Source organism: Crotalus tigris, unplaced genomic scaffold (genome assembly GCF_016545835.1).
Source record: "Crotalus tigris isolate CLP2741 ecotype Arizona unplaced genomic scaffold, ASM1654583v1 scf7180000017611.44802233496:7321179, whole genome shotgun sequence".
Lineage (NCBI taxonomy): Eukaryota > Metazoa > Chordata > Lepidosauria > Squamata > Viperidae > Crotalus > Crotalus tigris.
The window spans coordinates 7,167,436-7,194,225 of record NW_024096511.1 but is presented as its reverse complement, the minus strand read 5'-3'; the positions used below and the strand labels follow the sequence as shown (position 1 = coordinate 7,194,225).

The 26,790-nt window shown below is 37.7% G+C and overlaps 1 protein-coding gene across 50 annotated transcripts in view; it reads right to left on the bottom strand.

The window, feature by feature from the left end:
- LOC120300028 (neurofilament heavy polypeptide-like) overlaps nucleotides 1-26,790 on the bottom strand; it is a 169,898-nt gene that overhangs the window by 103,282 nt on the left and 39,826 nt on the right. For all 50 annotated transcript variants that reach the window (XM_039325515.1, XM_039325532.1, XM_039325565.1 and 47 more), the window contains 4 exons: nucleotides 26,548-26,610; nucleotides 26,367-26,426; nucleotides 25,441-25,503; nucleotides 24,679-24,741 (listed from right to left, as the gene is read on the bottom strand). In XM_039325515.1, coding sequence (XP_039181449.1) covers nucleotides 24,679-24,741; nucleotides 25,441-25,503; nucleotides 26,367-26,426; nucleotides 26,548-26,610 — 249 coding nt within the window. The remainder of the gene's footprint in view (nucleotides 1-24,678; nucleotides 24,742-25,440; nucleotides 25,504-26,366; nucleotides 26,427-26,547; nucleotides 26,611-26,790) is intronic.

Here is a 26,790-nt window from a genome sequence, read left to right as displayed (position 1 = left end):
TGGTGATGGCATTGTTTACATGCAGAAACAGGTGCAGAAGACATTTCCATCAAGTGATACAACCCACTTTAATTGAGGAAGTTAGAGTACCTTTCACTTTCCCAGGATATCAGCACCTAAAACTGAGACAGGCCTATTTGCTTGTGTGGTATACAGTGACATCTCCTTTTTATGTGACTGTCATCATGAAAATTAAACGATCAGCAGCAACTACTTTAGAATGGACTTATCTTTAGAAGAAGAAGAGTCTTTGCAATGGTCCATATCCCAACACATACAGCAAAATTAGCTGCAAAAGATGAACATCCTAGATTTTGACTCATAGGTAATGCAATTATTTTAAAACAGAAGACCATGAAGGGGTGGGCAATTTGAAATATCAACAACTATACATCAATTGAGAATAATTTAGTACATAGTAGTATTAATTCAGACTTTTTGCTAAATGAATACAGTGCTCAACATTTTAATTAATGAAATTTTCATTGATGGGAGAATAGCAAGCTGGTAAACATTAATAACTTTTTCCTAGAGTAGTGAATTTGTTTATTAATTATGCCTTTTTGTATAATTAACAGACTTATTGAGGAATATATGCATGATTCTGAAGTGCATTATTGCCTTTGATTAATTTATACAATACTCCATCGTTATTATTTGACTCTGGTGCTAAGGTCAAGCAAACAGCAGATATTTTAGCTAACATACTTGAATGTTTCTAGCGTGCTAAAATTCTCCAGAACTTTTTAACCTTTATATTAGCTGATGGACTTAAGTGAGTTAATTAACAGTGTTAACAGAAAAGAGTTATGAGCTTATGAGCAAGTAAGGTTTCAGATAGGTAGGGTCACTATAGATAATTCCTTTGATCTAAACTATTGAATTAGAATATGCTAATGTTCTAAGGGTAACAGTGGGAAGAAAACTAATTGCTTTCAATTGCAGAAGTTAGTGATTTATCAGTTAGCCTAGAAGAGGGGGGGAATCACAATAATTTGAATGATAACACTTCAACTTCAAGTATCAAGCATTCCCAAAAGCTGCTCAGTTGCCATCAACTCAGGAATGAAGATGAGCAATAAGCATCACAAAAGTTTTCTCAGTTGGATTCTTCTCCCCAACATATGCCCTCCCAAACTGTTGCCACCATTTTCCCTGTGGAAAGGATCTCTAAAAAGAGAAGGAAGTTGGGTCCACTTTATTACCCAAACCTGCTCTGCTTGAGCAGAGAGGACATTGTCATCAAATGCCTTATGACAGGGGTGTCAAACGGCCGGCCCACAGGTTGGACGCGTCACGTGGAAGCCGTGCCCATCCCAGCTCTGGCAAGGGGAAAAAAGTTGCAATACGTCACGACATATCACGTGACACAGTGAGTTTGACACCCCTGCCTTATGGGAAAGGATCTCTTTTGTTTGTTTTCAGTAATAGTGATTGTATTTTTATTTGCAATTCTTTAATTCCTTTAAAGATTCCCTGAGAGGATTATTACTCTAAAAGAAGTGCTATAAAAATTATACTAAGTAGCAAATTATTATGCAAACAGACAAACAACTTTATTTTCCCCGTGAAATACTAGCCTCCTGCACAACAGATAATTTTTTGATAGGTTTGAGTTCTTTCAGATTCTGTACCTTTGGAACGAAGCTAAGCAAGGAATATCCTAGCTTCATTTCACTTTCATTTATATGTTAATGGCATTGCTGAATTCTTAACACCTTCAGTCTATCATGTACCCAGAATGGCTACAAAAAATTATTTCCGTTGTACAAAAGAGATGCAGCAGTTCTATCCCAGACAAAAATAAGTGCAAGAAGACAAATGAGGACATTTTCCAAATTGTATTTTTTTAAAAAGCAAACAGTAGTAAATTGTAGTAATAGAGCAGTACGTAGCATGTGCGTCATATATGGTATTTGAATAATCAGCTCAATGGACAAGTTAGATTTTTTCAAACGTTTGGTCATGGGTCTTCAGTAATCAGAAGCACAGACAGTCCAACAGTAATATGTGCCAGGTTACAATTTTGCAGAACATTACATTTTTAATACATTCTGCTTACAAAAAGTCATGATTTTAACTTTCAGCCTTGACATTCTCATGATTTAAATCCATAGTTCAGTTATTTTATAGGGTTTTTTTTTTTTTTGCCAACGTCTTGGCCGAGTTCTCAACATTGAAATCAATTGCTCTTCCTTCCATTTAGACACAAATTTGGCTTAGGATATTTAATTATTGACATGAAAGCAGCTTGATGAAAGTCATTATGTCAAGGTTCTATCTTGTTGGCCCTTTACCACAGTGGCTATTAAAAGTTAAGCAATCTATTAAGGAAATGGCTTTTTGACATATCCAGATCATATTTGCAAGCCCCAACTCTCCTAAAATATAGAAGAACTCTCTCTAGAGTGGTACTGAATATTCCACCTTACTCAAGAGATGCTTCATAAGAATGCCATTATATTTTTGCATGAGGGTACAGCAGAGCAAAATTATCAGCTCCCACATTTTGTTTGTTCTTTTTACACAGATGTGTTGAAAGCGTTCCTAGAAGGAACACAAGATTTTTTTTTTCTTCGAATACTTGGAATTACTGATTTGGAATTACTGAGAATATGGAAACAAAGAAAGATTCAGTTGAAAGATCAAAGCCTAAATATTCAGCAAGTGACTAAAATGGAGGCAAGGGATGGGGGTGGGGAGACAAGGAGTAGCTATTGTACTGCCTTTTCAGAGTTTCTATGGAGATTCTCAGTCATCCAAGGTCATGGTTGTCCCAAAGGTGCTTTTTCAAAAGGCAGTTGGACTTTCTTTGCCTTGCTTGAAGACATTTCTCTTTTCATCCAAGAAGCTTCAGTATTGACTACTGAAAAAGATTCTTGGATGAGAAGCGAAACATCTTCAAGCAAAACAAAGACAATCCAGCTGCCTTTTTTAAAAACAAATTTAAAATGGCTTTTTCAGAGAGAAACACAGCAAGTATTTCAGCCTTGTCATCTTGTCTCATGGAATATTTAGGGCCATGCCCATAATTTTTAACTCATTAAGAAGCTTTGGGATTTGGGGGAACTAGCTGTTCTCCTTCCTATCAACCTTGTGGTGCAGAGAATGAGTGTCTGAAGTGGAAACCCTTCTCTAATAAGGTGGGTTATAACCCTCCTCTATGCAAATAAGGTCTCAGTAAAGTCAATATCTTTCATCAATGAAATGTCTCCATGGAAGAAAGGGGCTCCATAAACAGAAGCTTACTTCCTATATATGGAAAACTATGAGAGGAAAGTCCTGCTGACCAGCATTGAAAGTACCATGCACTTAAGAACTACGAAGTCAAAGGGATTTATTAGTGCTTTATTAATACCTGTAGCCCAGTATAAAGGCTCTTATTAATTCCCTTCCTAGCTCAATACTTCTAGACTCTCTTCCCAAGTATTTATTCCATTATGCAAAAATAAGCAGAGTTAAACAAAGTCATTCCTATCAGCCTGCAAAAAATGAGAGGAATCCACAACAAACTCAGTGGGAAGAAGCTTGTCCAGCTTGATACTTACTGATCCCAGATATTTGCAGTCTATCATTGTAAGAGTTTATATGTATCTGTGATGGGTGGGAGAGAGAGGCTTGGGTGAGAGAGAATGGTTGGTGAGCATATGTGCAAATGCAGTTCAATAAATTTTATATATAAGATATCTTATTTTCCATACAACTTTGATCAATAACTATTAATTCAAATAATATTTAAATTTTTGTTCTTGTTTTGTCCTTTTTTGGAGTATGGAATAAATGCATATATACTCAGTGCTTGCTTTCAATGGGATTTGGCAACCCTAGTTGACAAGAAAGGGGAGCTGGGTTCTATATAATAATTGTAGGTGTCTGATTTTTTTTCTTTGTACCTTTTTTTTAGGGGAGGTAGGGTCACTTCTTTGCAGTGTTCCTTATTTTTTTAAATTATTTGATTTTCAAGTGGTTTTTCTCACAGATTATCTCCATACAGTAAAAATTGCAGTTACTATTGAAATACATTTCAACTAAGGCTACAAGTCTTTTATATATGTTTATATCTGCTAAGTTGTCTGTTTACATTTTGCATATTACTGGGGTCTACGGCAAATTTCTGTCCACTGATCATCTGCCAATTATTTTATAACACTCCTTAAAATGGAGCCATTAAATTTTCACATTAAAAAGATGTAAGGTGACACTTTTAGAAAATGAAAACTATTGAAAAATCTATTGGTTAAACCTGGTCATATATTTAAATAGTAATATAATTTGGAATAGCATAGAATATCTTCCACTTATTTCTTATAGTGTTTGTTGCTTCCCTGGGTCTCTTAAACCTGCCCATTGCCTTCATGCACAATTTCACATGAAGATCAGTCTACATTTCAGCATTTGCCATTTTGCAGGGTTGAGTGAGTAATAAATGCACCTTCGGAGAAACGTCCCATATCTTTACACTGGATGCTGAATTTATTATTCAATGTTATATGTCTACATATCATGTCATATAATTAAAAGACCAGCCTAGCCACCAAAGACAAAAGAGAGAAAAATCAGAAACAAGGCATTTTGCCCTAACTTTTGAAGATACGCTTCTTTTACCGGTGGTCATTCTGTTATAAATTAGAGTGAGATTTTTTTTTAAAAAAAAAATAAAAACACTTGTTTTTTTCATTCTCGTTCATTTGTATAAAATAAACAGTAGCTATTATAAGAGAATCAGAATCAAAATCTAATTTTCGACTTTTGTAAGCAGATGCAATTTCTAACTGTGAATAAACAGAAGCATCTCCTTCTTTCTGTGTCTTCTGAATGTGTTTGGACTAATGTTTCTCAACCTTGACAACTTTTAAGGATTTCAATTCCACACACCTTAAAGCAGGGGTAGTCAACCTTGGCTCTTTTATGACTCGTGGACTTCAATTCCCAGAATTCCTGAGCCAGCTTAGCTGGCTCAGGAATTCTGGGAGTTGAAGTCCACGAGTCATAAAAGAGCCAAGGTTGACTACCCCTGCCTTAAAGCATGGCTGGCTGGGGAATTTTGGGAGTTGGTCCACAGATCTTAAAGCTGCCATGGTTGACCACATTAAAGCAGGTTTGGAGAGGGGGATAAAGTAGTGGGGATGGATCTACAGAAATTGGGGAAATTCTGTTGGAGAAGTAATGCTACCTGACTGGATGTTTCCTATACTACATTCCAACATCATGTGATAAAAGCCCAAATTAGTTGGTGGAGGATGAAAGGGAACCATTGTATGAATTCTTACAAACACACCTCCCCTCCTGTGCATGCCTAATCCTTATACTCAAATTTGAAATAAAAATAATCCTCAACCTACGACAGTAACTGAGCCCAGAATTATAGTCTTAAGTCAACTGTGGTCATTAAGTAGTCACCATAGGACCAGACCCAACTTTACAACATCTTTTGCAGCATTCATTAAGTGAAGGAGGTGATAGTTAAGCAAATCCATTAGACCCAATGGGCATTTGTTCTGCCAGAAACTGGAAGTAATCCTTGGAAACTGGCAAAAAATTATAGAAAACCACAGTCACATGACTGCAGGACCCTGCAAATGGTTATAAGATGAACCAGTTGCCAAGCTGTGATGATATGATGTGATCACGTGATGTAGGGGTGTGTTGTCTTCATAACTTCGAAACTGGGTTTAAGTACCTTTTGGGATGGTCTGTTGTATCTTTAAAATGTTGCTAAACGACTGGTCATAAGGCAAGAACTACCCACAGTACAGCAGGTGATCCCTATATCTTAAAATTCATGTTTACAGTCAATGCTTGTTTTAATAGATTAATGAGGGGTGTACAGGAAGGTATATAATAATAGTCTAATAGGGGATGTCCAGTAAAATAGAATGTTTAGTAAATCCAAATGCAATTTCACCCAGGGATATTTTATATTTAGGAGATGTAATTGTGGATATGCATATTTTTTTCTTTTTACACAAGAGTGAAATGAGCATGGGCTTTTATGTTGCATAAAATGGCAAAGGGGATTTCTCACATACAGAGGCAGATGCCACACACAATATAGACACATTTTCTCTGTTGCATCCAAAGACCACTAAGGATCCATTAAACCAAAAATTTACTGCAGTAGACTCTTGGACTCCTAACGAAGTTTGATGTGGAGAAATAAATAGCTGAGCCGTGCATCAGTAAAATCATGTGACACAGCAGCAAGTGCAAAATGCAGATAGCCCTCAACTTATAATAGATCAATTAGTGACCATTTGAAGTTACAACAGCACTGGAAAAAGTGACTTGTGGCCGTTTTTCACTCACAACCATGGAAGCATCCCCACAATCACATCATCAAAATTCAGACACTTGCAACTAACTCATATTTATGATGATTGCAGCTGCATTAATTAACAGCTGGCAAGAACAGCTGATTAGAACAATTAACCAGTGGAACAACCTGCCTCCAGAAGCAGTGAATGCTCCAACACTGGAAGTTTTTAAGAAAAGACTGGACAGCCATTTGTCCGAAATTGTATAGGGTTTCCTGCCTGAGCAGAGGGTTGGACTTGATGACCTCCAAGGTCCCTTCCAACTTTATTATTATTATTATTATTATTATTAAGAAAGGTCGTAAAAAGAGGCAAAACTCATTTAACAAATGTCTCACTTAGCAACAGAAATTTTGGGCTCAGTTGTGCCACTACTTGTAGTGGAACAAACAGCTCTTGCAGGACTAATCTACTTGTGATCTCAAGTGTGGGTGCAATCAAATACCTGGAGAACAATCCCGTGAGCCTTGCCTGGCATCTGAAAAAGAAATCTTTATGCCTTTAGAACCCTTACGGAAAATTATAGTTTTATAATATATTATACGCTTGAGCTTTGAAAGAAATCTTTGCCACCAAGCAGTGATTTGCATCAAGAGTGTTATCACCAGAAGCTGCACCAAATGCTGCAGCAGATTTTTCAGCGATTTCAGATGGGTGCTTTTAGGGGACTCGTTTCCTCTTCCTGGAGGCTGATTGCTGTGATTGCTCATCTCTGAAGGAGGAAAAAAGCAGCTCCTGGAAAATGCCAGGGAACAACACATGAGTCATGCAGCAAGCTTGGTGGGTAGAAGGTGGGAGGAAATATTGATGCTAATAGCGATGGGGACTCTTGACGACGCAGAGATGAATCCGTCTGCGCGGCATGAGCCGAAACTCAGACGTTTTGTACACCAGGGGCTCCAGATTGTCAAAATAAAGATTATGCTCTTCCCTGCCTTTGTCATTTGGAAACTCTAATTACCACAAAGCCTTTGACCTGACCTCCTTTTAATTCCAACCACTGCGAGGGTATTCATGACTGTAACATTATACTGTGATCCTCTCTGCTTGGAATGCCAAGACACTTAACTGGAGCTAAAAAACAGTACCATCCTGGAAAACACTGAAGCCCAAAGCAAATCATGGCTGCAGCCACAAGGGGTCGCCAGTGCTTCTTTTTTTGTATAAGCAGCACTCCAAGCTATTAATAATGAAATACGGGCAACAGTTAGTTTCTTTTTGTTTCCTTCCCTCCCAACATACAAACAATACAAGTAAAATGGTCACAGGCACTCTCTCTCTCTCTCTCTGTCTCTGTCTCTCTCTCTCTCTCTCTCTCTCTCTCTCTCTCTCTCTCTCTCTCTCACACACACACACACACACACACACACATACTGGTGGGATTCAGCCAATTCACACCATTTCGGCAGAACGGGTAGCTAATTTTTTGTTGCCCAGGCCCAGAATGGAATTTCCAGAAGCAGCAATCCACACAGAGAACTGGTTGTTCACATATTTGAATCCTACCACTGCACGCACACACACACACACACACACACACACACGCACACACTAGCAAAGGTGAATGTGAATGTGTGAGATATCAGTTTTGCCTTTTCTCCTCATGTATCGATGGCCTTTGGAAAGCTGCAGAGGCTACCATTTAAATATCAGAGCCAGAGCCCTGGTGACAGTATGTCCATTGTCACACTCAGGCAAAAAGGCAGCAGCCAACGCAAATATAACTTGGTCACCAAATCCCACAAGACCAAGCAAAACACTTGACCCCGATGCAGACTTTAAAGTCAGCTGATTTAGGTTCCCTAGCCTAAAGCATGACCCAAATCCATTGTCGCAAGCGTTTTTGTTATTGAAAAACAATATGTTGGAGAAAAAATTCTGCCAAAATGCAGATGTTGGAAAAATGGGAGGAAATGTATTTATTGTGACAAAATGCATGTATTTTCTTGAGCAGAAATTGATTAAATTTGAGTAGAATTTGAGTAAATCCGTTTGGTCTTTTGACTAAGGCACTAGGCTAGAAGCCAGAAGACTCTGAGTTCTGGTCCTGCCTAAGGTACAAATGCATCTACATGGAGGGAAGTGTGTAGTGGGGTGCCCCAGGGCTCTGTTCTGGGCCCAGTGCTCTTCGACATCTTCATCAACGATTTGGACGAGGGGATAGATGGGGAATTCATCAAATTTGCAGATGACATCAAGCTGGCAGGAATAGCCAACACTCCAGAAGATAGGCTTAAGATACAGGAGGATTTGGACAGACTTGAACACTGAGCGCTATCTAACAAAATGAAATTCAATGGTGAAAAAAGAAAGGTTCTACATTTAGGCAAGAAAAACCAAATGTACAGGTATAGTATAGGGGCTACCTTGCTCAACAGTAGTAACTGTGAGAGGGATCTCTGAGTCCTCGTGGACAATCACTTAAATATGAGTGCAGCTGACAATATGCTGCAGCTGCCAAAAAAGCCAACCCAGTGCTAGGCTGCATTAACAGAGGGATAGAATCAAGATAATGTGAAGTGTTAATACCACTTTACAATGCCTTGGTAAGGCCACACTTGGCATCCAGTTTTGGTCATCACGATGTAAAAAAGATGTTGAGACTCTAGAAAGAGTACAGAGAAGAGCAACAAAGATGATTAGGGGAGTGGAGGCTAAAACATATAAGGAACGGTTGCTGGAATTGGGTATATCTAATTTAATGAAGAGAAGGACGAGGGGGGATATGATAGCAGTGTTCCAATATCTCAGGGGCTGCCACAAAGAAGAGGGAGTCAAGCTATTCTCCAAAGCGCCTGAAGGCAGGACAAGAAGCACCGGATGGAAACTAATCAAGGAGAGAAGCAACCTAGAACTAAGGAGAAATTTCCTGACAGTTAGAACAATTAACCAGTGGAATAACGTCCTCCAGAAGCGGTGAATACTCCAACACTGGAAGTTTTTAAGAAAAGACTGGACAGCCATTTGTCCAAAATGGTATAGGGTTTCCTGCCTGAGCAGGGGGTTGGACTAGATGACCTCCAAGGTTCCTTCCAACTTTATTATTATTATTATTATTATTATTATTATTATTATTATTATCATCATCATCATCATCATCATCGGGAGAGTCAGTTTCTCTCAGCCCAGCCCACCTCACAGGGCTGTTGTTATGGGGAAAAGAGAGAGAGAGAGAGAGAGATCAGAAATTGAGCAAAGCTTAGTAATCTTAGATTGAACAGTATTGCCACATACATCTGGGGATCACATATTATGCTAAAGCACAATTTGTTTTAATCACATTTTTTTTTTAAAATCAGTTATAGAAGCCTACTTCACACCTAACATTAAGGCTTACCCAAGGATTACAAGCACACCGCGCTATACCGCACAAACCCACATAACCACATTATACTCCATGTGAAGGATCAATCCAGTCATAGAGGATATGTACAAGTAAAAGTTATAAACTATGATGAGAATGGCTTCTGGAAATGCAAAAGCACATTGCCATATTCTGGAAATGACACATAGGAGGTTCCTAAGAAGATAATCTGATATAATAGAAAAATTGTTTATTTGATTGATTGAATGAATGAATGAATTTATTTGCCAACCATTTCATAGCAAATGACTCTGGGAGGCTTCCAGCATTAAAATATTTAAAACCTGACAAATAAATATCTTTAAAAGAATAAAAATATAAATCCCAATCAAGATATAGTTAAAAGATGGGGAGGGAGTGAATAGGATGCCCAGGGGGTGGGGGGCGGGATGACCTCTTAATTCAATAACCACCTCCAATGTGATGCTCCTCTGTCAGGGCCCCAAACCAACTGGCAGAGGCAGGTCTTCAGCTCCTGCAGTAGGACAGAAGGGTAGGACCCAATCTCACCTCAGGGGGAAAGATGTTCCATATGGCGGGAGCCACAGCAGAGAAGGCTCTTCTCCTGGACCCCTGCCTCTCAGATATATGCAGTGATAGAAAATAAGAGGAGGTGGAATAGAAATTAAATAGACAAAAATAAAATAAATAAGCAGGCCTGTATGCGCATGTGTGTACACCTGACATTTACATCTAATGTAATGGATGGATTGGATGATTCATGATTGTGAAGCTATTGCATTTACATATTCCTTGAGTACTCATTGGAGTAGAAAGGATTTCTATGAATAAAAATTTGAAGTAGCGTTAGTGATGAGAGGTCTAATCATGTATTTCCACAATTACTTGTCTGAAATATTGCTGTAGAACTATTGTTTAGTTGTTTTTGGGTAATTTATCCAAGTTCTTTCAATGGCACCTAAGTACTGAAAAATGTTTCACAGGGAGCCTCATTAAAATTATTTTTGCAAAAAGGGGGCACTTAAACTTTCACAACTATACAGCAAGCACTGGCAGCATAAGGCTCCTTTAAAGTCTTGCATTTCTCCCAGCAGGGGCATTTCCACATGAACTTTCCTAACACATACATTTTCTGCAAAGGATTTTATATTTTAATGCATTTTGTGTGTAGGCTCATGTTTTTAAAAACTCCTAGGTTGGACTTTCTGAACCATTTCTCAGAGGATCAACAACTGAGGGAAGCAAATAGCAGGAAAGGATGCATTCTTTTATGTTTTTTATGTAGTTTGCACTATGAGAAATGCCAGCTGTGCTGAAAAGCTCCTTTCACACTGTTGGGCTATTCCCTAGCTGACCAGCTGTTGAGATAGGCCTGGAGAGAGAAAAGAACTTCTCCCATCAAGAGGAGACACAATGGAAAAGACCTAACAAGTTTCTTTAAGAAGCCTTCTCCTATACTGCTAGCCAAAGTGCTTTGGTGGGCTTTCCTCAACACACATTGAAGGTCTTCCATTCTCAGTCACTTTATTACAAACTGTGGGCAATCCTGAAGCAACTCAGCCTGGAAGCATTGCAGTCTCAAGGTAGACCAGATTACGAAACCAAAGTTATGAATACTACTTATATCATAAGGCAGACATGTCAAACACAAGGCCCGGGGGCCAAATGCAGCCCGCGAAGTGGTTTCATGTAGCTCGCGAAGCCATCCTGGAAACATGAGGGAAGGGCCCCCACTGCCTTGGCCCTGGCCCAGGCCAGCTGGGAGCCAATGTACAATTTTGTGGTGGCCATCTTGGCACTTGCCCTGGTGGACCATGCCTTGGCACTTGCCCCAGTCCCACCCCCTTCTACCAGAGACCGTCAGATCTGTCCCACTCCTGCCCAGGCCCCCATAGGCACCCTTGATGTGAATGATGTAGAACTGGCCACACCTACCCAGTAGGCCACACCCACTCCATCCACACCCACCCAGTAGGCTGCACCCACTCTGGCCACACCCACCTGTCCCCCCAGGGCAACCGCAATGCTGATGCGGCCCTCAGTGAAATTGAGTTTGACATCCCTGTCATAAGGCTACTGCAACAGAATTCTGCATGCCTGAATTTGCTTCTCCCTCTCTCTATCCCTCCCTTTATCTTCATGAAATCTAGGGACTATCAAGTCAGACATGCTTTCTCCAATTACGTTTCTGCTCCAGACTCAGACTTCTTTTATATTATTCTTGTCTTGATGTGGTCCTCAAGATTATTCTTTCTCTCCATTACATACTGAGAAGGGAAGCTAAAAATATCAAGCTTCAGCACCTCAGTAAAGCAAACCAGATCACTTCCACCACTTGCAACGTTTTGCTGAAGCAAATTGTGTTACTTCGTACAGGACTACTAGTCACATGCTGTCTTAAAATGCTCTCAAGGGTATTGATTTTATAACAAAGACATCATTATACTGGGCACTACTACTGCATGTCTCCTCTACAGAAAATAAGAAGAAATACTAGGAAGATTTAAGTAAACATTTTAAATCTTAGCTCAAGATCCATCATGTGCTATGTTACTGTACCAGATTAATGCTTGAACTTCAGTTTTCCAATTTGAGATGTACTGATTTTGAGAAACTGATACCACTAAGTAACTATGGCAAGTCCAGTCTGGATGAAAAACAACAAAGTGCAAGAAAGAACCACAGTTCCACTAGATTCACACACACACAAAAAAACCCTGACTACTTGAAATCTTTTTCTTCAGATAATCTCCACTTCTGAGATGAATTTCTTTACATGTGTTTATTAAAATATTTATAATCTTCAGTTCTATTTCCAAAAACTCTCAACATAGCTAAAAAGTCATGAAACAAAATAGCTAGCAGGACAATAATTAATCAAAGACAGAGTAAAAGTTCATAAATGATTTGCCGAATGTAATCTCACACCAATATTATTTTTCACTGGCACCTATTATAGGAAAAGTAAGATACTGATGTATTTCCCAGGGGAAGAAGTTCTCTAGCCTGATGCTGTCACATATAAAATGCCTCTCAAGTGAGCACAATTCCCTTGCCAAAGCCAGAAGATATAATTTAATTCAAAGGATAGATTTTTATTTTTTCAACTCTAGCTCTAATACAGCCCAATAATCCTTGGAACACTGCAGGAGCAAAAGGAAATGGTGAATTTTCCCTCACAGAGTAAGCTGGTGGTCTTAACTAACCTCACAACCTTTCAAGAGTGGCCCCTTTCAAGATTAGTAACTATACTCATGGGGATTTTTTTAAGAAATGAGGATGGGACTGGAGCAGCCATAGATTTATTGAATTGATTGATTCTGTCTAAAAAAACACTGTCTACGATAAAAAAAAATACATATATCTTGAGTAGTAATCAGATTCCTTCCTGGGCCCTTATTTCTGTTTTGTCCATTAGAGCAGGTTTGTGCATCTGCGATACCATGTCCAGAGCAAGATAGTGCTTGCTTTTGAATAGTGTCAGTTTTCAGATACCTGTTTTGCCAATTGTGCTCATTTTAGCAAACTTGACAACAGAATTGTCTGTTGTTATTTCCTCTAAACTAATTACTACTGTGTTTTCAGTGGTGGGATTCAAATAGGTGAGCAACTGGTTCTCTGTGTGGATGCTGCTTCTGAAAGTCCATTCTGGACCTGGGCAACAAAAAATTAGCTACCGGTTCTGCCAAACTGGTGCCAACTGGTTGAATCCCACCACTGTATGTTTTGCATTATTGCAGGTCAGGGAATTAATGTGTTTTATCTACATGAATATTTTTTAAAAAGAAGCCGATTAGCAATCCTTGAATTTATTTTGTGTTGAAGAGTGAAATATTCAACATTAGCTTATGCTACAATAAATAAGAGACAATAGAGGAAAACAAAGGAAAACTAAATAGAAATACATCTCATCTACCTAGATTTGGTTCAGAGATACACCATGGATGAAAGAGAACTACTTATGATTTGGCGGGATTCTAAAATTCAACCATTCTAATTATTCGACAATTAGAAAAGCCTTTTAATCATACTGCAAAACAATGGCCTTTAGCTGAATACAAACTAAAGTGGAGAGGCTGTGGAAGTACATTTGCATCCCACTCATTTATATTTTAGATGATGGGCAATCTTAATTTTCCAGAGCATTTATAGGGGCTTTAAGAATTCATACAAGTGACAAAGCAACATGTGGAATTTGGGAGAGCAATGAAAGCAACGCTAGCTTCTAATTAAGAGTATTAATTCGACCTGGCATTTCTTCCCAAGGATTTATTTCTAACTATATTTCCTTGCCCTCCAATACGGTTGACCAGTCTGGCCAGATATCAAAGGCAAATCACAATCCCTACATGTGGGGGGGGGGAGCATTCTCCCTGGCTTGATTCAATGTCCTTCTTACAGCTGTTGTAGAAAGGGTATTTCATTTGTGCTAAGTTTTTGCCCATGTAGCAAAAGGACAAATAAAGCTGTAAACTTGTTTTAATATATTGCTCATTTATATTATATGCTGTCCAGTCATAATTGATAGCCATGTGCCTATATAAATTCCCCAGCCATTCCAGATAGTTCAATTTACTTTCAAACAAGTGCAGATCTTACACTTAGATCTGTACTTTTAGTGTAGCTACATTGACTAATTGATATGTTCAGTTAGCATTATGATCTGCACTTAATATCTGTGTACACATTGGCTATTTTGCATTATTGAGTTTTCTTATCCCCAGTTTATTGATTATTATCTACAGTACAGATTCTTCCATTCTACTATCATTTGTCTTGGAAATAAGTGGATGTGTATCTGTACTTGTATCTTTTGCTTCATACATTTTTGGTCCATGCTTTCTGCCTTCCATTCAAAGCCAGCATGTGCTCTGCCCTGATCTTCCCCTTCCTGCCATTTACATGTCAGTGCATCTATTTCTTGCCCTTTATTTGTCTTTTTTTTTTTAGTGCCCTGTCCGACTGACTAGAGTTATCTTGCTTTTTAACTATCCAGTTTTAGTTTTCAAGACTCAATGCACTCCTATGTGTGTATGTGTATATGTATGTATGTGTGTGTGTGTGTGTGTGTGTGTGTGTGTGTGTGTGTATAGGACTAAATCTTAACTACGGTTTTGCTTGATTCTTTCTTCTTTTGAAATTAATTTCTTTTGCTTGGTGACATCCTGTAAGAGACATCAAAGAGAGATTCTGGCAAGGGAAAGATTCAAGTAAAGAAAGTTCACAAAGAGACCCAGCAATTCTTTTCTTGTTTTTGTTTTCCTTTGGAGCCATTTGAAGGAGGCATTCTCATTTCAATGATCTGTTTTACCTCCTCTGAATTCTGTCTGTGCTGTGATAAATAAAAGAAATAGCAGTTGCGGTTTTCTCTCCTACAGTCTATTTGAAGTTTCCTGAGACTGGTTTCTGGATGAAGGCGCGACTACAAGAACTATGACATATGTCTGGAGGGTATTCTGGGGTGAAGTCACGTTCTGAGAACTATTCCATCCTGACTATGGGAAACATAGCTTAACTAAACTTTCCATAATGGAGAATGAGCTCCTTGACTCATTTTTAATCATAAACTGCAAAAAAGGTGTGCTTAGAGCTGTGCACATCTGACTGAACACCCTCAGTTAGCTAATCATCTTTGCAATTAATTCTTCTCTCTTTAAACTCTGTGGAGGTAACTCAATTAGCACACAGTGTCAAAGGATCTGTGTTACGTGGGGAGGGGTACCTCGCCCATGGCTCATCTCCAAACTTCATGCTCTGGTTTGCTCTTTTTCATAAAGCCTTTGATGTATATGTCCTGTTGATTATTCCTAGATTATAGGTATGTCCATGGATAGTAAATAAAAAGAAATGTCTAGACGGACTTGGTAGCAAGTTTTGAATATCCCTCAATAATTAAAATCTTTTAAACAATTTATTCATAAATAGCATACATTTAGCATTAAAAAGAAGCATTTTAAAAATAATTCCAGCATATATGAAACGGAAATACCAAAGATCATAAATGTATAAGAGCCTATCAAAATAAAGAATATATCATGGCACGGACTTTTATCACTGAAGTTTCCCTAAGCATCTCCCCCTTAATATACAAAGCAGAGGTAAGCAAAACCAAACTCATTAGCATCCTACTTAAGCCTCTGGCAAACCCTAACATGCTCTGTCGAATTTTGGCAGAAAAATCTGTTTATTGCCATTCCCAATTGTAACTGAAATGTTCTATTTGAAATAGAAATAGCATTTGCTCACATCCTTTCCTTTATAACCTGTCTTTATCTCTCTCTATAGGTTTTCCATTTAGTATTTTCAATTACAAACTTCTCAGGAGCAGGAAGTCTGCCATGTGCCTTATATTATTCTAAGATAAGTGTTTACTGGCTGCCAAGTGTCACTACTCATACTTCGCTGATGGCAAGATATTACTATTACTATTTATATTATTATAAATGCAATATCACTTCATTCTTCCCCATAGAAATGTATATGAAACCAACAGAAATATGGGAAAATACCTCTGGGGCAAAGGATAAAGTAGTTTTCTCCTATGAGTGACTTCAAACAGGAAATAACAAATTTCCTATGTGTCTAATTGCCTCTTAGTTTCTATTTCTTGGTCATGCATGTGATAGTTAAAGTCCTTATAGTCTTACTGCATACACACACACACACACACACACACACATACACACACAGAGAAAAAAACCCTTCTAATTTCAAGATAGTGTACAAAGAGGAAAGAAACATATGGCTGTAGTTAAATAATAATTTAGCAATGTTGCACTCATAAGTGACAGGCATAAAAATGAGGAAAAAAACTGAAGGAGTTTTAATTAATTTCTAAGATTTCTAATACTGTCAGAAACAGTGTTTGTACTTTTGTGTTCATTGATTTCTTTTTTGCAGCCAAAATGCTGCAAAGAAAAGCTAATAATATATCCAGCAGCAGCCACATGTTTTTCAGGAAAATGAAAACCTAGCCCACCATACCTTGTTACTATGAACACACATTAATTGGAAATTTCAGTATATACCACACTAATCTGATGAGCAAACATGGCAATTATACTCAGCTTAAAAATGCTATCAAGTCAGCATTTCAAAAGAGAAAACCTGTTCAACGTATATATGAAATGGCAAATATTCACAGCATGGGTAGCTATCACTTTTAATGCTACATTTTTAAAAACTGCATCTGCAGGGTTGATTTGAATTCTCTGTTTGGACAGATCCATCTGAAGAATGATTCATAACGACTTGCAAAAACAAAAAAAAACATATATTATTTTACTCTGATTCATATAATAGTCTTCAACTACTAGATTATTCCAAACCTTCTAATTAGATTCATACATTTTCTTACATATACAATGATATCCCTGCCACCTGATCCCATTGCTTTTCATATGTGGAGGGGGAAAATATGAACCACTTTTTTCCCCCATCTGAGTAAGAATCCCAAGCAATTATGTTTCTAAAGTATGCTGAAAGCCTCCATGTATAGACTAGTCTCCCTGCTTAGACCTTTTCTCTGCAACAGAGGAAGTGGAGCCAGCCACAGTCTTGTTCATGCCCTCATGTGATTGCAATTGCCTGAGGATGTCGCCTAAATAGAGCTTCTGTATCCTTTTATAGTGAGGTGTAATCTGTAGGACAGAATATAAAGTTTAGCAGAGGCATCTGATCTCAGAATGCTCAAACATTTCCAAGGTCCTGCCAGGGACAGAGCATCAACAGAGTCACACTGGTGGCCTTCTAGCTTTATCCTGCTCTCTTTATCGCCCCCCCCCCCCCACACACACTTTTGAACATCTTCTCAGAGGTAGGAGGCATTTTATTTAAAATTGTCCAATGGTGTTTTCAGTCATAGTGATATGTTGTGAGAGTTTTCAATCTACCAAATCTCTCTACTCGTTTTGAACATTCCGGTGTTGAGTTTCCTAACCTTGCACTGATCCAACTGAAGAAGCATAGCACAGAGGTTAAACAAAAGGTCTAATGTTGGATTTCTTCTCCAAAGGAAAATTCCCATTTCCAGTCTTGGAGGGAGAAATCCTTTTCTTTTTTATTAAATCAGTCTGGCATTTTGTTAGAGCTGAAACACAGGTTGTAACATTTACAATGAGTAATGAAAACCATCATCGTCATATCAGCATCCTAGTGTTTTTCTTGCTGGTGTAGGGTCTATTTTTTGGATCAACAAAGGCCATCTCGCGCAATCAAACGCAGCATCCGATGTGACATTGTAAAAATCAATACCAATCAATGCAACTTTGTCATAGGTGCTAGTACTACTACTACTGCCATCTTTGCGGTTCGCATGCTTATGGAGAAACACCACAAAAAGAGGAAGACATTACATTTGCTTTTCCTCAGCCTTGTATAATGAATAATGAAAATGATGAAATAAATAGCAGAATGTCGATTGTAGTGTTCAATTTCTAAAATGCTTTTCAGATTTGGAAAAGTACATTTTCCAAGTTTCTATATGAAGCAAAATGCATATCAATCATAAACTAATGCTTCACTCCTGCATTTAATTAACTACATTAACAAGAAGTATAAGTTCATGTTATTATAAGCAAATAAGATTTTTCACATCAAATGTAAAAAAATAAACCTTTTGAATATTAAGCAACTGTACGGTGACTGATCTGAAATCCCCATCCCCATTCACACAGTCCCGTCAGGTTTTAGTTTGGCAAACCCATGCTATCAAGTTAAATGTTTGTTTTGCTGGAGCTAATATCCTCATTTAAGACTTGGGCTTTTTTTAAGTACCGAGAAAAGCCATGAGTTAATTCCTTCCACCAAAACAGTTAAATGGATGTTAACTTGAATTTAACACAGCTGCTTTCCACATTAGATACTATGATAGTTATTGATACCAGTTTCAACAATATGCATTATCTGTCTCACTTTTGTTAAAAACCCTTATTATTTATTGGGCTTTGCATTTTCTTGGTATGGCACACTTTTATTATTCCCAGCATACTGGTGATATCAAGTTCCAAGGAAAACATTGGCATTACTATTTATTTCTGCAAATGTGCATTTAGAAAGGCAACCTGAGGGGATGATTCACTGCTCATACATATGTATGTACTCCTGCTGGAATCAAGAGACTGATAAGTGACTTTTGAATTACTCCCTAATGCTGTAATCCCATTCTGAGAAGCCATTATGAAGTAAGCAGTTTGATGAATGCAGGTTTGAATGTCAATTTTATAACTCCCCAACATACTTTTCCATAGGTGGTGTTTCAATTACTGGGAGAGAAATTCCCTCTACCAAGTATTTTCCTAAAAAAACATTGTAGGGAAACTTTTTTAGTCAACTGGAATTGTTCTGGGATGAATCAAAGGATAGGGAGGGGGAAGAGATTTAGACATATTAATTTTTTCTTTCAGTTTGTACACAGGTGAGTGTACAAACTGCTCTCTCTGAATGCCTTATTTTCTCTGACTGAGACATTATTGTAGAAAATAGATGATTGGTTGATTTTTTTTCTTTATTGAGAGAGTAGAATTGAAAAACTCCCAAGCCAATCACTGTATCAGTTTGTCATGTCTTAGTACAGTGATGGCGAACCTTTTAGGGACCGAGGGCCCCAAAACAACCCCACCCCCTTTTCCGCCCCACCCCACCCCCCTGCAGAGCCATCCACTGCCTCCAAGATCTGCTGTAGCAGATTGCCCAGGCAGCCCTGCAGCACCATGGCGGCCATGCCCTCCACCCACGCCCCGTAGCATCATCTGCATGTGATGGGTCACGAGGGTGGATTCTTGTCCCTGATGCCTGGCTGCCATGTCCTTGGCTGTGCTACTCCTCGCTGGCCGCGCCCAGGGGTGACTCTCCTCTAGGGGGGCTGCTGGTGAGGAGGGGGCCGCAGCAGGAGGTGGGGCTGGGGCAATGGCACACGTGCCCACAGGGAGGGCTCTGAGTGCCGCCTCTGGCATGCATGCCATAGGTTCACCACCATTGTCTTAGTATATAGTACTTCTTAGGGATAATGCAACATTTATGGTAGGCTATCATAACTAGAATGCAAAATTCTAATCAACCAATAGGTGGCATCCAAAAGTTAAGAGATTTCTAGCGTTCATCCAAGATTCTTGATGCCTGGATATAGTTGCCCTAACTTAATAAAAAAAAGTTAAAAAAAAGATAAAGGTGTCCCCGTGGATTTTACTGTGCTACTTGTTGCTGACTATACAGGGTGGTGTTGATCAGGACTCTGATAACTCTGATAATTGGTTAAACAGGATGGACGGGAGATGATACCCTTGTATGGGGGTGCAAAAATGGAGCTTATGTCTTCATGATGCAGAAACCACCAGACCCAGTAGGCTCAGGCCTGTTCGTTCCCCCCTCACCAAGGAGGCCAAAGATGACTACAAGCCTGAGCTGCTACCACCCTAGAGACTTTCAGTTTGTTCTCTATCCCAATGCACCCGGGAAGTCTTGACAGGGCCCAGCAGTGCATACAAAGTTGTCACAGACTTGGAAGCTTTTGGTTTCCTTGACAACCCAATGCACCTGGGAGGCCACGACCAGCCACAGCTTAGTATTCTAAGGTACAGTTTGATTTTCTATATCTTGCTACCCATTTTTATTATATCTTGCTACCAAATTATTTGTTCTTCTTATGGTCCAAGATATTCTCAACTATGTTCTCCAGCACCACAACTCAAAAGCGTCATTTTACTTCATTCAGGTTTTTCTGATGGTTCAGCTTTTACAACCATATGTTTCAACTGGAAGAACAATGACCTTGGCAATCAGTATATTTGTTATAAGTGTGATTTCTCTTTACTTTAATATTTTGTCTAGATTTATCATAGTCTTTTTACTGGAATTTCTTTTCATTCATAGCTATGATGATCATTCCCATGACTTTCTGAAAATAAGTTACCACTTCAGTTTCATCTCCATTTACTTTACATTTGACTGGCTTTTCTTATTGACATAATCTTGGTTTGTTCTTTTTTACTTCGTGAATGGCAAGCCAGGTTGTGCAGTATCTTTGAACAAGATATTCCCTATCTCCTCCTTACTTATCTCCCTTTGTTTCCAGGAATTAAAGTGGTATCATTAGCATATCTGAACTTTCTGATGACCCTTCCAGCAAATATGATTCCAATTTCTGCTTCTTTTAGGACAGTATTTCTTGTGATAAATTCTGGATATAATAAAGAGATGGTGTATAGTTTTGGTATGTTTCTTTCTTGATTCTGATCTATTTATGTCCTCCATTATAAATGTTGCTTTCTGGTGATCATATAAATTATTCAAGAGGCAGATGAAGTAGTTTATATCCATGTTTTTAAGGGTTGTCCATAATTGGTGTGTGAGAGAGCTACACAGTCACAAAAGCCTTTGAATAATTAGCAATGCTAGCATAGTATGCCTGTTTAGAATTCCTCTCCCTCTTCCATTATCCATCAGAAATTACCAATGTCATCTTGGGTGACCCTGGCTCTTCTGAATGCGGCTTGTACTTCTGCCAGTTTTTATTCCATGCACTGTTGAATTCTGGTTTGCAGCATCTTGAGGATTATCTTACTGGCATGTGAATTAAACACAACTACTCACTAGTCTGAACATTTCTTAGTGCTGCCCTTTTGGGTATTGATCTTTTCTTTTAGGCCACTGCTATGTTTTCAGCAGCTACTTCCAAACCACATGAAGCACTTTAATGGCATCATCATCATCTAAGATTTTAAATAGTTCTGCTGGTATTTCATCAATTCCTGCAGCTTTGATGAAGCAATGTTTTCCAGGGCCCATTAACCTCACTTCCCAGTCTCTTTGGCTGTAGTCCAGTGATCAAAACTTCATGCATATCATTAATTCTGGAATGGGATCATTTCTGTACAGTTCTCAGGTCTATTCATGCCCTATTTTCCATATATTGGGTTCTCCAGTAGACCTTTACTTTTTTGCCTTTTATTATGCCCATCTTTGCATAATATTTTCCATTATTCCTGGAATTTCCTTACTTTTCAATTTTTTCTTTTTTCTTCTGATGTAGTTGTAATCCTTAGTTTCATTGCATTGCTTATATAACTTTTGCTGTCCTCTACAATTTCAGTGCTTAATTGGGCAATTTTTGCCCTGTCCTACCTGAAGTTGATTTATTTCCTGCAGCAACAAAAGTCTCATGATTTCCACATAACACAAAAGAGAAGGAAGGAATGTTCAAGTCATCTGTTACTATGCATCTGGGAGTTATGTACAGGTATGTACTGCACACCTAGGTGCAATACACTTAGGTGTGTAGTGAAAAGATGTATGCAATTAATATCCTTAGTTTGGGAGTGTTTTTATTGGGAGGGGGCTCTATTCATTTTACCTTTGCTCCCATCAAAATCAGAATGGAATTGAAACCTTGCTGTGTGGCACTTTGATTTCTGGAGAAAAAGTGGTAAATGCTGTACTGAACAAGTAAACAAACATCAAATATTTTCTATCTTACAACCCACCTGTTTTTACCCATAAGGAATATAAAATATATTGTTTAGATGTTTGATGTAGCCAGACATATACAAAACCCATCCCTTTAAATCTTGAAAGATGCAACAATAATACACATGTAAAGACAAGAGTAGAGAAACGGGGAAAAAAAAATCTAACAACCCCCTCCCCCCCTTTTGCATTTTACTGTGAAATACATTGAACTAACTCATTCTCCCACAAGAATTCTGAAAGTCAGAATCTACTGCTACTTGGCATAACCAATTATTCTTACTGGAAAAAAGAAAACAGATGTGCAAAATGAGAACAATAGAATTGCAGCACTGCATGTAGCAAGCTATGATGTATAGATACAAATTTAGAATTATTAGCATAATTTTAATAAATACAGAGCAAATTCCATCCTTGTGAGAAACTTCAATCTGGTTCATTCTTTTGTCCACGGGCTTATATGTGGATGGCAGCATTAAGACTTTGTTCATTAAGTTGTGAGACCCTGATCATTAATTTGGGCTCTAAGGATCAGTTGGGGCTGTTGCTACTGTACCAGCCCACCTGCTACATAGTGCTCTCCCCATTTCTGTTTAACATCTACATGAACCCACAGGGTGAGATTATTCATCATCATGGGGTAAGGCATCATCAATATGCTGAAAATATCCAGCTATATACCTTTGTCCCTTTTAAGCTAAATGATGGTGTTGATGTTCCTTTGGGGGGCCTGGAGACCCTGGGGGCCTGGATGGGAACAAAAGGCTTCAGCAGACCTTGCTGAATCATTGCCATCATTACATCTTACATTACATAAGCTGGTTAGCTGTTAAATATTACCTTGACAGTTTCCCTTTTTCCATAATGAAAATTAAATCCAGATATGCATATCTAAAGCTATGCATCATTATTGCTTACATATTAATATGCTAGCTTATTTGTTTATAAATTACACCCATAAACTCAGCAGCAAAAAAATAGCTGAACTATTTTATCATAATTAAAGTTCTGTATTTTCAGAGTGATCTAAACTAACAATCGTGGAAAGATAAGTATGAAGGCTAACAACAATTAAAGAACTGGCAGCTATGATTTCACATTATTGTATGTATAATAATAATAGTAATAATAATAGTAATAATAATAATAATAATAATAATAATATCATCATCATCTCAGTCCTTGGGAAGTACGTGATAGATAGACAAAAATGCCAAATGCAGTCTGAATAATTTCATATAAACTGACCAATTCTTTACAGAGGGATGCATAACAATTTGTCTCCTCAACTTACATTGACTGGAAAAACCTCTGGAGATGTGGGACTACACAGGTGTATTAAATATTTATAAGTTTCTTTATCACATTTTATTGTTGCCACAATCACACAGGCCCTCAGTGATTTACAGAGGTTAAAAGCAACACAAACCAGACCACCATCAAGCTTAAAATGCCATGGTGAAACTAAACCTGAATAAATAAAACCATAGAATTATAAAGTCAAACCACTTTCAGCATCCTATTATTATCCATAGGTCCTTCAGGATAACTCAGTTTCAAAAACTTTATGCTAATTAAAACTATAATGGAAGATTGTTCCATAGTGTAGAGCTGCCATTAAAATCATCACCTACAATTCTTTGCTCCACAAGTTTCCCAGAAATGGAGGGTCATCACCAGTTTGTTCAAGAGTATCTGATGGATTCTGGTTGAGAAAAGCAATTCTGCAAGTACCTTGGTCCCAAGCCATATACATAGGACTTTTTAGGTATGGACAGCATTTTGAATTGTATCCAGAAACTAACAGGAAGCCAGGGCAGGGCCTACAATACAGGTGAAATATTCTTGTGGCAATTAACATCAACCAATAATTAGGCCTGTACATCCCAGAATAATTGGACCTTGCAAGATCCAATCTGGGTTGGTCACCAAGAGCAGAGGTTTAATCTTCTGAGCTTTCAGATTCATGGGGGAGCCCATCCCTAAGGAACTTCTCTCTACCAGAATGTGTGCTTTGGGCTCTTCTATGTGTGGTATTTATGTGGTGCCTGGTTTTGTGTGGCTTTTTATTTGTTGATTGGGGTGTTGATGGCTGGCTATTAAGTTGTTGGCTGTTGTTTCCTTGTGCTGCCAAGGAATAACAACATATTTTATTATTATGGCCACAATTGTTTATAAATACTTATATTTTACAAATATTAATTTCTTTGAAGAACGGTTCATGCATGTAAGAGCCCTGACTAATTCTCATTAGTTTTTACTATGAAAATTTGCCAGCAAAATGCCTTATTATATTGTAATAAGAAAATATTGAAATAATTGTATGCCAGAGATATAAGGATGTAATCATTTTATAATAGTGAATGCTATAAAAACAAATAAGTACAAAGCTAAAAGTTCAACTTTAGGGACAATGTAACTCTGGAGTGAAAATCATTTTTTATATATATAAAAAATCCACCAAATTCAGAACATTTTTAAAAATCAGCATTTGCATAGTTGCCCAGTAAACTTAAAAATCTGAAAAATATACTCAGATAATAATCACTGAAGGGAGTAACAGAATATATTTCTTACCTGCTTTTTTAACTACAGAGAGTACTGTCCTCTCAGGACTTTTCCTTTTTTCTTCTTTTTTCCCTAAAAATTAATTTTGAAAAAAGATGTTTCTTATGCTGGAAAAGTAAATCATGTACTTCAGCCAAGCATGTGAAAATTATATGTTCTTATTTTAAATGATTGAATATTGAATTCAGTACAAACTTGAACATATTTGGAGTTGAAGATGGTAGCCTGGCCTGGTAACAAAATGTTCGGAAACCAACCCACAAGCCAGAGAACGAAACTTCACCCCCATACTACACCTGAGCTATCGATATTTGCCACTATTCCATATATCTTTCTACGTCTATATTATTATTATTTACTTTGGTCTCTCTGTATGTGTAATAGTATACCAAATACATAGATTTATGCAGCACTGCATTCATAGGTTATGCATTTATTATCTTAATGGCATCAATATCATGTACCAAGGATAAATTTATATCTGTGCTATTTCCTTATATTTTATTTATTCTTATATTAGGACAGTGAGATGGCTTTAATTCTAATTTTGATAGTAAATTTTGTTGGTCAATGACAAAAGTAAAAAATGTTATGTACCTGGGAGATGCTCACTGATGTCAGTGAGATTCAGTAATCTGTACAGATTATAGCACTTCTAATGGGGAATGCAATGTGTAATGAGATATCCATGCATACAAGAATCCCTTATATTTAAACTATCATGATAAAAAATGATAAATGATTAAAAAAAATCACCTTCCAAAAGCATACCTTTTGCCTGAGTATCAGAAACATCTTTCTTCTCATGAATTCTCTTTTTTTCTTCTCCCACTTCTAAAATATGAAAAACATGGCTTTGGATCATACGGACAGAAGTAGCTGAATACCACTGAATAAACTGAAAAAGAGGCTCAACTCATTCTGTTCATTCAACAAAAAACAGTCCTAATTTAGAGTTCTGTCTCAGCAGGCATTTAGTTTACACTTCATGAAGAATGCATGTATTCTTTCATTTAAATTGTTACCCCCTACAGAATAGTTTAGGAAATGTTCCACAAAATATAAAGCAAAATAATTAAGATTCAAATGCACTTGTATTTCCCTATGTATATAAAAACTCCCTTTTTATGACCCCATATCCCTTAATTCAGGGTAAAGTTGGAGCGACTGGATAGAACTGAGTGTTTACTGGCCAGATGCTCTTCCTGATACCTACATGGAGTTCACAGCAGATATTTTTTGTTTGCACCCTAAGAGACAAATATCTGCTGCTGCCTAGGACTGAACTATCAACTCATGGTCAAGGTAAATTCACACCAGTGAAAAGTTAATAGACTTCAGGGGAGGGCTGGACTTAGGTCTTTCAGGGGCATAGGATCACAGAGTGATGGTGCGTTTGATCCCACCCTCGGGCTCAGCTTGATCCTCTCCTTCCATATGATATAGAGATGTCCATAGAATTCGGTCAAAAAAGGTCAAAATGGCAGTTCTAATTGTGCAATTGAAGCTTCACTCTTCCTTTTACGAGCATCACATATATCCACATACATTCTAATCTCCATCTGATTAAAGTGATGATTCTATGACTACTTGATTATTTGATTCAAATTTGTGATACTCCAGAAATAACCTCTACCTATATAATATATTTAATTCAGCAGCAATCTAGTAATGCAATAGTTATGCAAATAACTTACCTTTTTTTTTAATTTCAGGAATACCTTTCTTCTCAGCAGTTACTTTTTTCCTCTCTTCTTCTAAGATATAAATCAAAAGGTAATTAATTGGTTTCATTTTGTTTAAATACAATAGGCAGAGCAGAGCCCTTTAAAGATGAAGCAAATTAATGGCTTTATTTTAAAATAATAAATACCCTACCTTTTCTTATAACTTGTGGAGTAGCTTTCTTTTCTCGAACCACCTTTTTTCCTTTTTCCACTTCTACAGAATAAATTTAAAAGGAAATTATTTCAGAGTGCATTTTTATTCAAGAATTAGTAGTCAAAATGACAGAACCCTTTCTACTTCTGCACTTGGAGAAATAAAATACCTCTGAATCTAAAAATAAAATAAACAGCACAAAATGTTGCCTAGCCAACAGCTTATTCATTTTAATGGAGG